General features: G+C 35.1%; 1 protein-coding gene across 2 annotated transcripts in view; it reads right to left on the minus strand.

Moving 5' to 3' along the window:
- Positions 1–1,244: 1,244 nt before the first annotated feature.
- Positions 1,245–15,648, minus strand: part of S1P (membrane-bound transcription factor site-1 protease) — a 480,656-nt gene continuing 466,252 nt past the window's right edge. For both annotated transcript variants that reach the window (XM_090401757.1, XM_090401758.1), the window contains one exon: positions 1,245–2,816. In XM_090401757.1, the coding sequence (XP_090257883.1) occupies positions 2,516–2,816 (301 nt within the window). In that variant the 3' untranslated portion in view covers positions 1,245–2,515. The remainder of the gene's footprint in view (positions 2,817–15,648) is intronic.

Here is a 15,648-nt window from a genome sequence, read left to right on the forward strand (position 1 = left end):
TTTAAATTTACAGAACTATATTAAGCCTTCATGAAAACAGAAATCTGATCTTAAACTTAAAGAACTGTTAATAAAAACATATAAGTTCGTAAACACAGAATTGTTCACTCACATCGAATCAGAAGTTCATCGAACATTATGACACGAGAGTCAGCTGTAAATTGATTGAGTAACTGGTGACTCGTTGAAAGTTTATTTTTCACTTGGTTAGACTATAATAAATTTAATTTAATCCTTTATCCAAGTGTGAGCAAACAAAGTTTGCACCTGAAAATATCTTCAGGACTGGGGTAAGTTAGTATAACACCAGGCAACTCGTAGCAAAGGTGGACCAAGCTAACAATCACTCCTATCTCAGTATCTCCCATAATGCAAAACACATCTCCTTGCGGATATGTATAATGTTATGCATTAAGGGAAGGGCCACTATCCAGACTAGTTTTGACCTTTATTGAGGTGTATTTAAGTAAAGACCTCTGTAAAAATTATTAGACGATCCCGAAAGATCGCCCAACTCTGTGGCCCTTCCCTTAATGCATAACATTATACATATCCGCAAGGAGATGTGTTTTGCATTATGGGAGATACTGAGATAGGAGTGATGTTAGCTTGGTCACCTTTGCTACGAATTGCCCGATGTTGTACTACCTTACCCCAGTCCTGAAGATATTTTCAGATGCAAACTTTGTTTGCTCACACTTGGATAAAGGATTAAACTAAATTTATTATAACTGGTGACTCATGTCAGCATTTGCCGGTGCCTGTTGCTTCAAGATCAAACAAGTATAATAAGTATGCACTCTAGAATTCAATGGTAGGTTAATTGTGTGTTTATATATATATATATATATATATATATATATATATATATATATATCATATACAAAATTTTTTAAAATTTTTCTCTGGGGTTCAGTGCACCACTTCTAATCATGTAATGTGCCACTTTTGGCACATATGCCATAGGTTGGCCACCCCTGGCATAAATGTTGTGGTTGTTGAACTCTCCAACCACAGCCTGTTGGTTGGAGAGTGGATATGCTAACCACTCAGCCAACTAGGCCAGCAAATGAACTCATAAAAGAAATGGTTTTCATTGAACAATTGATAATTAAAGCCGTTTATTTTGAAAACAAAAAGTCCATAGATCATTAGAATGAACTATGGACATTTAAGAGTAATGTATAAAAAGAACAATATTGCTACAGAAAAAAAATTGCCACATTAAGAGAATTATACTACAATACATCATAAAAAAGGTTTATTTAATAGTTATAAACGCTGTACAAAATAAGTAGATTTAGGAAAACATCACTAAGACATCACAATGGTAAAAATTTGTTCCTGATTCGATATCAGCACAAAAGTATATTTTCTAACCGTTAATATTTAGCTAACAAACATTACAAGAATTCAAACGATCTTTTAGGACTAGCATTGGCTTTCTTAAGAAGTGCATACATAAATAAACAAGTAAAAAAATTAAATATATTAACATATCCAAAATGATCATTATGAAACAGCAAGTGGTCTTTGTCCAACAACAATGGATAAGTAAGGCAATTTGTTATGAAAACAAAAGTTTATAGTTCACTATGTGAACTCTCATGGTGAAAGTTCAAATCTTCCTCTTCGACATGAACTTCAACGTGAACTTCATGGACCTCAATGTTTATTACTCGTATCGGGTCGTAAAATGATGACAATGATTCTGCAATGGGATGAGGATATAAAAATGAGCTGCTGACTTCAGTTTTAGTGCTTATTTTATTAATATAATTTATAACTGAAAATTCATGATTTTGTGAAGTGCAATCTGTATCTTCTAAAGTGTTTGTCCATTCTGTACAAGATTGACTATGCAAATCTATCACATTTTTTGGTACATCATGTACCTGGTCATTACTTAATTTTACATAAGCATCTCTTTGTATGTAGTCATTTGAAATTCTGTGAAATCTATAAGGCTGTGCTCCACAACATGTTACTTTATCTTCATCTGTACAATCACTATCAAGTGCAAGTGAGCTGTCATCTTTTGTTAATTCACAAAACTGTGAATCACTGAAGTATTTCTCATGAACATCAGGACCTTGTCCAGCGTGCTGTTCTTCAGCTTGCTGATGAACTTCAATATGACATCGGACTTCCCATGTTTCATACACTGGAAATCTGTGACATTTCCCTAACAGGTGACAAACTTCTTTAATGACGACATCTTCTGCTGCTTTCATTTGAGAAGGCTGAAGTCCATGAACCTATGCAAACAAAGTTGATACCACAGTTGATAACAGAGTATAACTACACTGTTAGAAATCAAGCTCAGTTATGCCCATCACCACCCCCATCAGTAGCATTCACAACTTCTGCCTAAAAGTTGCAGTGTTAGTTATTTACTACATTTTAGATAAAAAATACCATTAGTTATTTCATATGTTATATACTGGTGATCTACAAAATTCTTTAAGAAAAATATTCCTGTATATATTTAACTTGTTAAGAAATCCACTAATTATCAAACAACAGGGACTTTTCCTGGAGATATATGTGCAGAATGAGGAGGTCTTCGAGGACGAATTTTCCTGCGTCGAGGACGCTTACGTAAATGAAGCCACTGACTAAAAACAACTAACCCTACCACAACCATTCCTATTACTGCAAGAAAATGAAAAGAATGGGAGTGCAGTTCAGAAGAGGAGATGCTCACAGTCTGTGGGTTATCCCATGGCATCTTCACAACCATAGGATTAACAGCTGCAGGATTAAAAGGGAATGGTGAATCCACTGAAAGCAACTTCTGGGATTTGTAGAGATTGCTAAAAGAAAAAAAAGTAAGTGGTAAATTACTTTTAAGAACTAGTACTATAAATAATATGTATATAAAATGTGCTGAATATGCACAAACAAAATACAAACAACTTTCTATAAAACAATAAATTATTGTTTTAGAGCCAACTGAAAAACAATGTTTGAAGTATAAAGTGACAAAAAAAAAAAAAAAAAAAAAGAGAGAGAGAGAGTTTGCCTTCATGTTGCACTAAATATGATGAATTTTGCTCAGAAGCCCATATTACCTTTTATTAGTGTTTTTGATCATTTTACCTGTTGAACTGTTTGTTTTCATCAAAAATAGAGATCAGAAAAAAACCATGTGAAAGTAAAAATACCTTGTTCTTGGTATGATGAACCTGATGTTTTGAAAGTTATATTTTTCAGAAGTGAAACCCCCTACTAGTGTGTGAAAGAAGTATTGAAGAAAAGTATTGGATGCATCCAAAACTATTTAAAAAAAAGATAATATCTATTATTGCTTTATAGTAAAGCAGTGACCAAACAGTGTGCAGCAGTTATCGTAATAGATCTATGGACACAATTACTCTTTGAAGTAAAAGTAATTTCAATAATAAAGTTGTTTTTACTTTGAACAGAACTTGTGTCCACAAATATGTTATAATGGTGGTGATGGTAAATGACATAGAAGATGAACATGGAAATAGTAGAAGAATTAATGAGGAGTGATGGTGAAGTTGGCATGGAAGGTCTGAAAACAAGTGAGATTGTCTACAATGAAAGTGATGTTAAAAGTAAATTAAGGCAGGTTTAGTGATATAGCCTGGATAGTTGAGTGAATAACCTTTCTATCTCTACAAGGCAATGGATCTGAATTCTACTGTGATATGGATGTTTGTGAAAGTCTTTAGATGATAGACAATTTTCATACTCCGGTGTGAGATCACTCACCGGACTACTGAAGAAGTGACTTTGAAACAGTTACATGTTTGGTCTCTAGACTGTTGTTTCTGGATTATCCCAACCCTTAGTCCATCCACGGTAATGATGTATCATGATACATTTACCTTTTTTGGGTGAGATAAAAAAAATAAATAAATCTTCTAATTCCTTTTATTACTCAAAAGGAGCAGATGGAGCTCCTTTAGCCTAAATATTCCAAGATGGACAGCCAGTTTCCATCCTTCAGACTTCAATGATGATGAACAAGCTTCAGCAAAATAAGGCTTTGGGGGGGGGGAGCATATGAATAGATGAATGTTACCATCTCATGGCCCTAAACGCTCATTTTACTGGTCTGTACTAATGAGGGTTCAACAGCAAAAATAAATAAAAATAAAAATAAAAGAAGAATGAAAAAAACTCAAGCTTTTCAGATTTCTAAGAGGGGAAACCTTACTAGCCTATGCAAAAGATTGATTAATATGGGAAATAGTCAAAGAAAGGCACAGAAAAAAGTTCCTATAGTCAGCAATTAGAATCAAACTAATAATGATCTTCTTTGGTCAATCTAGCACTATGAAAGCACATACCACATAAGTATGAGCAGGATGAACATTAAAAAAAAGTGAGCAAGCAATGAAGAGAATAGATACTGAAAATGAAAAGTGCCTATCCTGAGAAAGAGGAGTTGAAGATGAATAATAGCAGCAAAAGTTTGGAAGGTAAGATAATGGGGGAATGAAGGAGAAGATAGAAGAGAGCATATAAGAGATGGTTAAGCAGTAACACCTTTCAGGACAGAGAAGAGTACAACAATATTAAGAGGCAAGTGAAAAGAATGGTATTTAAGGCTAAAGATGAAGTGTGGAAAATAGTCACTCTTCTGAGGCCTGGTGATTTATGCAACAGGTAAGAGTCCCTTATACAAATCGAGTAGACTTAATATCATTTCCCTCCAAGATTTTAAGAGATACTATGAAGGTTTATTATACGAGGGTAGAATGGAATATCAAGGTGTTAGGAGAAAGAACATTTGAAGTGATGAAATGGGCTGTTCAAACATAAAAAAATGGAAACGCTCTAGTGGAATGATAACAGAAATGTTCAAGTATGGTGGTAGTAAAGTACTACAGGTCCTAATAATGATATTTAACAAACTGATTGCAGGTGAGGATATGCCTTATGAGTGGAACTTGTCATATATGTCATTCATCCATCCTTGAGAAGAGCAATAAGAAAGATCTCAAAAATTATAGAGGATAAGTATCCCGTGTTCAGTTAGCAGGATATTTAGTCAAATCATGAAGCACAGGATTCAATTTAAGACATCTCCAATAATATCAGATGAATAATTTGGTTTCAGAACAGGAAGGTCTTGCATAGATAATATATTTTCTTTATGAAAAATATTCAAAAAAAATGGTTGCTAAGAATAAAGAGCTCCATTTGATTTTTGTAGATCTGGAGAAAGCTTATGACAGTGTCCCAAGGAAGACAATGCTGCAGGTATTGAAGAGAGCAGAAAGAGATGGTGAAATGTGGATGCTGCAAAGAATCATGAGGATATCATGGAAAGACAAATGAAGAGATATTAGAGATGATAAGCAAAAACAGAAGCTTGATAAAAGAAATTAAAAAGAGAAAGTGAGCTACCACTTCGGACATATGCTCAGACATAGCTGCCTGCCAAGGACATGTCTCAATGAAACTGTTGAGGGAAAGAGAAGGAGAGGAAGAAAAAGACTGAAGTGGGTGAAAAATTAGAAGACTGGACCTATCTCTCATACAAGAAATGCAACACAGAGGTGCAGAATAGGAGGACACACATTGAAGTCAATCTCCTGGAGGGAGTAGACATCTGACAAGACAGAGATGGTGCAGAGGATGTACCAAGGATCTAGGTCTGCTATAAAGATTGGTAACAAACTTTCTAGGAATTTACTACTAACAAGGAGCTTAAGCAGTGATGTTGTATATCACCGACATTGTTTAAGATCTACTAGGATGCAGCCTTGGAGGATTGGAAAAGACAATACAATGGAATGGGTGTACCAATAGGAGACCAAGTCCTATTTTCTCTTCTTTTCGCCTCATGATCAATCGATTCTCCCACAAGACAAGGAGAATGTAGAATACCAGCATTGATACATATCCTGTTGGATATGTATCAATGCTGGGGTCTGAAAGTTAATCTGTTAGGAATCAAGTATCTAGTAGTTGGAGGTGATAGGACAACAGATCTTGAGAGGTGGATGCCTTCAAATATCTTGGCTCCATGATTGATAATGGCAAGTGTGAAGTGGACATAGTGTTTTGAACAGGATAAGCACAACTGGCTAATAGAACCATGAATCGTGTTTTATGGAGTCATAAGGTCTCAAGGAAAACTAAGAAGTACAGGGTGTTCGGGATAAATTTGACAGTTTCGTAAGGAAAAAGAAAATCTTATTTGTATCTATTAAATTTAATGAATTGACAAAAAAACATTACAGGCAGAGTTAATTACAATACTATCAACAAGATTTACTCAAAATAACCACCATTAGCATCGATCACAGCTTCAATTCTGCTTCGGAACCTCGAACAAGCTGATGCTACAGTCTCCCTGGGAAGGGCCGCAAAAACTGTTTTAATTTTATCCATTAACTGGGCTTTTGTATTACTGGAAGTGCGATTGGTGTCTTTTTCAACTGCGCCCCATACAAAATAATCCATGGGGTTAAGGTCTGGGGAGTTTGGAGGCCAAACATTTGGACTGGTGAAGTCGTAGAAAATTTCAGACAACCATTTTTGACTTTTCCCAGAGGTGTGGCAAGGGGCCGAATCCTGCTGCCATACATACGGCCTACCATTGGCTACCCTTGTTATCCAGGGCTTGACTACAGTTAGCAACTCCACGAACAAAGCCCGAATTCCAATGCCAGGGTTCTTCAACACCTGTTCCTGCAGATTTGCGAGGAATTCTGCTGTACGAACGCAATCAGATCGTCTGCTAGGGATCTTTCTTCTTGCTACATCCTCGTAGTCACCATTGCAAGTCTCTAGTTCATGCCTGATTGTTTTTACTGTATTCAGGGAGCATTGGGCAGCAGTCGTAATATCCTTATTTTGATGGCGGGCACGAATCATCATGATACAAGTTATTCTCTTCCATGATTCAGGTGGGTTCCAGCTATCCATCCTTTCTGACATCTTGTATATGAATGAAGAAGGGTCCAAACTTTTAAATGAAGAGAAGTGTGTGTTAATACATGTAACTTACGGAAAAATATAATTAATTATAAATATGTCAAATTTATCCCGAACACCCTGTATATTGTGATTATAGGGAGTATAATGACCTATGGATATGAGTGTTGGACACTCACTACCAGCAAGAGACAAGTAGAAGTTGTGGAAATGAATTACTTCAGATGAAGTATGAGAGCTATCCTTATGTATTTCTGAGAAATGCATATATCTGAACAGAGATGAAAGTTGAACAGCCTGTTACGGAGAGGACAGAGGCACATGCTTTGAAATGGTATGGCCATTAAGAAATGTGACTGGTCACCCTCCCTGAAAGGAGAAAAAGAGAAAGACCAAGAGCCACATGGAAGGGGACTGTTGTGAGAGTGATGTAGAAAAGAAAAAGACTTATGGGATGAGGACTGGAGGAATCATGTACAGTGGAGTATGAAAACAGCAACTGCTAGCAAGTGGAGAAGCCTGAAAGAAGTGGGGGGGGGGATAGAAAGAAATATTAGTTGTTAATTCAAAAAAAATTTCTAATGAGCCATGTTTCAATGTATTGATTTCATTAGAGTAATGTTATGGTAACATGCAAGCTTAAAGTATAGACTCTTTGTACCAATTTATGAAAAAAAATTAAATAAAACGATCAAGTGATTTTAAAGTGGTACTTATGTTGTACAGATCAAAAGTATGAAACAACATGCACAAGATAGTTTGTTAACACACTGACTGCCCTTGGCCAACACATAAACTTGTCACAAGAGCCACAAAATTGTTATTATTTTCTCTTCAAAAATATGTAATTGTTGATACATTTTTCTCTTTCTCACTGTATGAACTTTTTTGGGTAAAAAATATTTCAGAGCTTGTGAGATTATATTATTGGTTGAAAGATTTTAGTCCCATGCATGTAGGGGGGTGCTTGAGTATTCAGTACAAAAAATATGAAACAAGATAATGTAAAACATTATTATTTAATCAGTGCAACTGACAATTCAAAAGTAGAATGAATTTCATCACAAACAAGATATGAGTTGCATGACAAAAATGATAGAATGTACTGTTTGTCTATAGTATGAGGGAAAGAAAGCAATTACACTTGAGAATGAAAACAGAGATGGTTTATCTTTGGTGGAATGTAACATGGAGGACCATTTTTTTATACAGGAAAAGACTCTTGAAACTATTATAGTTCTGTAATTCCAGTAACACAGGAGATGGGAATTATAATGCCAGACAGAGACTAAAAAATTTCTGTTTTCTTGACATTCTCCCCTCTACCTTTCCATTTGGCATACTAACTAGTTCAGTATATTGTTGTGAACCTACCTTCATAGGGTCGATAAACACATACAATAGGATTTTGCATCATTCATTGAAAAAAGAAAAGAAAAAAAAATGGCATTATCAAAACTCTACTCGGTAGAACACATCATCAGTTCCAAAAGTTCAAACTTTTGATAGTGTCCGGTTTCTGTAAAACAACTTTTACATAAACAGAACTGGAACTTTTACATAGATGTAAATTTAATTATTTTAAATTCATAAAGAGTGCTAAATGTTACTACATCCTCCAAACTTCAATTTGTATGACTGTGTTTCCTTTAAAAAGAATAAGGGAAAGTCTTATTATCCTTAGTAATAGTAAATGATAATTTTGTGAACTTCATATTAATTGTAATTACCATTTCTATCAAGTAGTAGCCTATACATTGCTTGTGAAATCTACTGATGATCCATAAAGTTGCAGATAAAATAAGGTTCAAAGCTGTATAACTGAGAGTAGACCTCCACATAGCCTTTAAAGGAATGCGGAGAACCGACCAGGGTTTCTGACCTAATGTCCAATCCTCACCTTCTCGTGGTGCACCCTGTTGGGTATCTACTTGGATACTGAACGAACGACGATGGGCTGGCAATTTGGGATTTAGCCGACCAAATTGTATTCTTATTGGTTAAACCAAAATAAAAAATGATGGTACGACATGACAAAATTTCATGCCGGCTGGGGCGTCGCCTGGTTAAACAAGGCCCCCGTTGTTTTCGCCAGGGAACCAGGGCGAACAGCGAAAAGTCAGCTACTGGAACAAATATGAAAACAAACTCCAACTAAACATCACCAGAGTTAAAGATCGGTACTATCAACGTAAGAAGCCTGAATGGCAAAGAAATGGAGTTAGCTGAGGAATTAGATAAGTACCAGATCGACATAATAGGGGTGACTGAAACAAAAAAGACCAAAACTGGTGAGATCTTTCTGAGCAATAAATACAAAATGTTATATTCAGGCAATGACAATCAAGGAAAAGAAGGAGTAGCCATAGTATTCAACACAAAATACGAGGCTAATCTTCTTAAATGGCACTCAGTCTCAAGTAGAGTAATGTGGGCAAATATGAGAATGGCGAACTGGACAATGAGACTTATTTGTGCCTATGGTCCCACAGAAGGTTCTACTAAGGTAGAAGTGGAGAAATTTTCTGAGGCTTTAGAAAAAGCAACTGACACAATGAAAAAGGAAAAGTTGGTCCTTGTTGGGGATCTAAATAGCAGAGTAGGAAATGATTGTGAGACATACAAAAATATTTTGGGAAAATTTGGAGAAAAGAGCAAAGCTAATAATAATGGCAAATATCTGTTGGATTTCTGCTCAGGACATGGACTGGTTATTACTAACACCATGTTCTAACATAAAAATGTGCACAAATTCACATGAAAGAAGAGGTGAGGAATAAGAAAAGTCTCATTGACTATGTTATTGTTGATAGTGATGTTTTCTCCTTGGTGCAGGACACCAGAGTGTACAGAGGATTTGAAATTGGAAGTGATCACTATTTAGTCTTGAGCAGGATAAAATTGAAATTCATATTGAAAAGAATAACATGTAAGAAAGTTTTAAAGCGAATAAAAGTTGAGCAGCTCTCAGATGTGAGCTGTAGACTAAAATACACAAAAATTATTGAAGAAAAAATGAAAGAGTTTGAGAACAGGAATCAAATATTGGAGATTCAGTGGCAAACTCTGAAGGAAACAGTGATTGATTCAGCCACAGAGGCATGTGGTTAGGTTATCTGCAAGGATAAAAAAATCAGAACTCCCTGGTGGACATAGGAAGTTAAAGAGGCAGTGAAGGAAAAGAAGAAAGCATATCAAATGTTTCTGTCAAATAAGTCAGCTTGTGCTCTTAGAGAATATAGAGACAAATGCAAGAATGCTAAACACTGTGTAAAAAACTAGCTAAACAAAAGTCATGGGAGGACTTTGGCAAGAATATAGAAAATAAATATCAAGAAGGTGGGAAAATATTCTGGAGGTTGTTGAAGAAGCTTAAGAATGGAGGAAAGAGTGCTGTAAAAGGAGTTAGAGATGATAAAGGTGACATGAAAACAGGAGAAAAAGATATCCTTGAAGTATGGAGTAATTACTTTGAAAAACTGCTAAATGAAACAAGCAGTGATGATAGCACAGTGGTAAAAAACACTGACCAGGCATGCAGTCAGGAATACATATCCATACTTGAAGTAGAAAAAGCCATCAAAGGATTGAAATGTGGAAGGGCAGCAGGAGTAGATGATATTCGACCAGAAATGCTGAAGTATGGTGGTATAAGAGTCTTACAGTGGCCGCACTGCATAGTTCAGAAAGCCTGGACAGAGGGACGAATTCCCGATGATTGGAGTAGAGCTCTCATAGTACCAATATATAAAAAGGGAAATAGAACTGAATGTGAGAATTACAGAGGTATTTCCCTACTGAGTGTTTCTGGCAAGATCTATGCAAGTATACTTGAGAAATGGTTGAGAAGAATTGTGAAAGAAAAGCGTGGTGAAGAACATGCTGGATTCAGGCCAAATAGAGGCTGTCAGGATCAGCTCTTCACCTTTACAACAAATAGTTGAGAAAGCATGGGAATATAACAAAGATCTGTATTTAAGTTTTGTCGATTTGGAAAAGGCATATGACAAGGTGCCAAGAGAGAAGCTATTCAATACGCTGCAGTTATATGGTGTCAATGGGACATTATATCAAGCAATACTTAGTCTTTATTTGAGTTGTAAGTCAGCAGTTAGAATTGAAGGAAGTACAGGAAGATGGTTTAATGTTAAATCTAGTGTGAGACAAGGATATACATTATCCCCTCTGTTATTCATTATCTATATGGATCACATTATGAAGGAAAGTGGTATTAAACATGATATCAAAATTGGAGATGTTAATGTCAGCTCTTTGCTTTATGCAGATGATGTTATACTTCTAAATAAATCTGCTACAAGTCTGCAAGATTCTCTGACTAAATTGAATAGCTGTTGTAATAGATATGGTATGAAAGTCAGCAATAAAAAGACAAAGACAATGAAAATAGGCAGAATCATTGAAAATGTCAACTGTGTTGTGAATGGAGAACCTGTGGAACAAGTAAAACATTTCAGCTACTTAGGCATGATTTTTACTGAAGATGGTAAATTAGATAAGTACCAGATAAATACCTTTTCTCAGGACTCTCATATCTGAGAGTCCTGAGAAAGATTATAGTCATGAACAGATGGCATCAATGGCAATATCATATTAAAAACAAGGATATTAGGAAAGAACTTGACATTGTCAGCATCCAGGAATGCGTTAGCAGAGCTAATCTCAGGTGGTATGGTCACTTAAACATAATGGGTGAGGAAAGATTAGCAAAACAAGTGTTCTCTGCCAGGTTGGCAGCAAAACGACCCAGAGGAAGACCAAGATATAGGTGGATTGATGCAGTACAAAGTGCATTAGACGATAGAAATATAAGATCTGATAATGTTGGAGTCTTGACAAGTAATAGACTGATTTGGAGGAAAATTGTAGATAGGAAGTTGGCAATGATGTAATTTTGTTCATGTTGTACTATTATATCCTGTACACCCCTTGAGGGTACATGGCAGGAATTTGATGATGATGATGTATTTTGCATTATTAATAAGATTTCTTGTTACATATCTTCACAGTTTTGTAAAAACAATGTGAGAAAGTTATTGAGAGTTTTAAAAAAGTCTTATGCAACTACATTAAGTAAAACTGTCAAAGGAAAAAACAGGTGGAGAACAAGTTGGGTTTATGTCAAAACAGAGATTGCGAGAAGCAGATTTTCTTTATAAAAACGAGTGAAGAAACAGGAATACAATGAGGTCCCCTAAGTTTTCTTCTTCCTGATCTCAAAAACTTTATACCATGGGATTGGGAAATGGCTAAAAAAAAGGGTTAAAACTGTGTTGAAGAAATGAAACCTATACTGAGTTATACAGAAAGGTTAAAAAAAAAAAAAAAAAAAAATTCAAGATTGAAATCACAAGCTAGAACCGAGGGACATAAGAATACAAATGTGTAAGGCAAGGTTGTACATCATGTCCAATATAAATGGTATTTATAACCTATGTAGTCTAGATTGAAGAAAAGTGAAATTAAACCAAATTAAACAGAGATTGCCAGAAGCAGATTTTCTTTATAAAAACGAGTGAAGAAACAGGAATACAATGAGGTCCCCTAAGTTTTCTTCTTCCTGATCTCAAAAACTTTATACCATGGGATAGGGAAATGGCTAAAAAAAAAAGGTTAAAACTGTGTTGAAGAAATGAAACCTATACTGAGTTATACAGAAAGGTTAAAAAAAAAAAAAAAAATTCCAGATTGAAATCACAAGCTAGAACCGAGGGACATAAGAATACAAATGTGTAAGGCAAGGTTGTACATCATGTCCAATATAGTATTTATAACCTATGTAGTCTAGATTGAAGAAAAGTGAAATTAAACCAAATGTCAACGTATTTAACTGGCTTAGATAGCCAAGTGGTTAATGTACCCACTCTCTAACTAAGAGGCTACAGATTCAAATCCTGCCATGGACATGGATGTTTGTGATTGCCTTTAAGTGGGAGATGAACTTACTTGTCTGGTGTGTGACCAGTGCCTTGCTTACTGGAGGCTTGGAATGGATTAAAAAGCACCATGTTTGGTCTTGAGCAGGTTTCCAGATTATGTAAAAAATACAAAAAAAAAAAAAAAAAAAGATAAAAAAAAATCCTTAGTTTACCCATTCTACTATTAAGCTATAGGGTTGCAACCTTTCATAGGTGGGAGTCAAATAAAACAGATACTCAGCTTTTTATTTTATGTACATGATGTTAGCCTCTTAAAATAATAAATCTGCCACGAGATGTTAAGAATCTCTATACAATTGATACAGCAAATATAGCATGAAAATCAGCAAAATTTTGATATATCAATATTACTTTAGTTCAGACTCTTGAAGACTTATGGCAGATTTACCTATGTCTATTTATGAAAGTATAAAACTTCAGCAAACTTATGAACTTGTATTTTTCTTGACAGACATAACATACTGGCCTCTTTTGCCTTTACTTGCCAGGCAAACTCCATAGTATCTGATCGCAGTTTCTTTACACATAAAATAGACATACCGTATTTTCCAGTGTATAAGACACTCCTATGTATAAGACGCACCCAAGAAATTTAATACAATTTTCTGGAAAAAACCTAAACTTTAAAGTATGATATTAAAAAAAATAAATAATGGATAAAATAATAGGTAATTTTTAATAGTAAACTGACCTTTCAGAAACCTGCAAAACCCATGTCACTGTCATCTGACTCTTCTCTATCATCATTAATTTCTTATAATATAGAAATAATTTTGTCTTCATATTCTTTTGGCATTTTTTGACTGATTTTTGTTTTTGTACGCATACAATCCACTGCGTTTCATGAAACGGTAACACCATGACGCACCACCTTTAAAATCTTATGTTAAGCTCACAGGCTACTTTGACTGCATGTGTACGAATCATTTTTGTTGAAATGGCAATACCATTTTACCGATTTTCTTGCACCCATTTCAAAACTTCGGTCTCTAGTTCTGGCCACTTTGCAATTTTTCCACGTTCCGCGCGCTTTTCTTTACGCAAATTGTACAAAATCTCCTTCTGACCACGCCAAGTTCTTAGCCAATGACGTGCTAGAAGTCACACGAAGCTCACGCATCAATTTGATTACACAATTAACCGCCTACAAAGATCTTGGAACATAAAAGGAAGTGCGTATGACTTTGAAAAGAGGAAACAATCTTTACCTTCATTATATAAGACGCACCCCATTTTTAAGATGAATTTTTAAGGTAAAAAAGTGCGTCTTATACACCGGAAAATACGGTATATTGTATGTTATTTCATAAAAAAAAAAAAAAAAGAGTCAAATTACAAGAAATCAAGAGAATGGGTTTTAATTCTGAAGCACCCAATCTCCAACTTATTTTTATTGGTAGTGTTGTTGTTGTCAAGTCCACTGAAGAAATTCCAGATATGACCGTAGGCCTGTAGAATTGCTTTGGCAATCTGTTGAACTTTGATGGAATAGAGCTTTTCTATAGGGTTATTGTCAATTTTCTGTAGAGCAGCAGCAATTGCTGAACAAGAATAGATATGGGCAGTTCTTCCATATTTCATAGCTTCTAGTACCATCCAGATGAATTTTCATGCCTTTAAAGTGTTCCATCCTTAGCCTGGTGATGATTGTTATCATCTCTCTATTTTCATTAATTTCGCTGATTTCATTCTTCTTCTTCTTGATAGTTTGTTTTATCAATCTTATTTTTGCAGAGGAATTAGCATCAGTTAGTGATAGTGGGTACAATTTCTGAGGTAAGTATCTTGCTTTGGCTAGTCTGTCTATTCTCTCATTGCCTTCAATATTTACATGGGCATACATTGCAGCGTACAGTTCTTATTTTTCAAATTTAAGTTGTTCATGAATTCCTGTGTAAGTTTTGTTTTTCCATTTTTTTAATGCTTCAAGTGCAGATTTTTAGTCACTGCAGAGAGTTATTCCTTCTGTAATGTTTATTACTGAATTAGAGAGATAGAACTTGAGAGCTGCTTGTATGGCTGTTAATTCACAGTGAAGTTTGAAGCTATTTTGCCAGCTGTGGTTTTGATTTGTGTTTCATCGCTTCCAGGTAGAGTTAGAAAAACCACTGCTCCCCTTCAGTGTTGTTTTTATCATATGCCTGAATTTCAAAGGGAAATCACATTCTGAAGAATTAAGTCAATAATGTCAGCCTAACAACTACTTCTAAATCACAGTCACATTTCAGTGTTACTAGTACTTGTTTAAACATTTTTTAATGACATCTGATATTATTATTATTGATGAAGTAAGTAAGCACTGATGAATATCAGTGAAAACTGGATGAATTATGTGACCTGTAGAGGAATCAATGGCATTTTCTTTTTTCCTTTCTTTATGACTTCACTCTTGTTTGGCCTAGTTGTGACTGAATATTTCAGATTTGTGTTCTGTAGTAGAAGACGTGTATGAAAATTGATTCTTTCTCTGTGGAAGAATTGATTTTCATATAATTCCTTTATTTTAGTTCAAGTGGATTAAAATTCTCAGGCAACATAAATAAATGTAAGAAATGACATTCTTTGTTTGAGTGAAATCAGTTGAACTACATGACTTGAATAATGAAAATCCTTCAACATCCCCCCCCTCTTTTTTTTGGTCTGATTAAGCTGATGTTCTCAGAAGAGTATAAGCAACATAAGAAAGAAATATATTAAATATATTCCAAATTTGGTGGAAAGTGGTTAAATGAGACAACTTGTAGAGGTGAGATCTACAGATGAAGCAATT

The sequence above is a fragment of the Typopeltis vanoorti genome, chromosome 12 (genome assembly GCF_054136105.1).
Source record: "Typopeltis vanoorti isolate ZY-2024b chromosome 12, IOZ_Tvanoo_1.0, whole genome shotgun sequence".
NCBI lineage: Eukaryota > Metazoa > Arthropoda > Arachnida > Uropygi > Thelyphonidae > Typopeltis > Typopeltis vanoorti.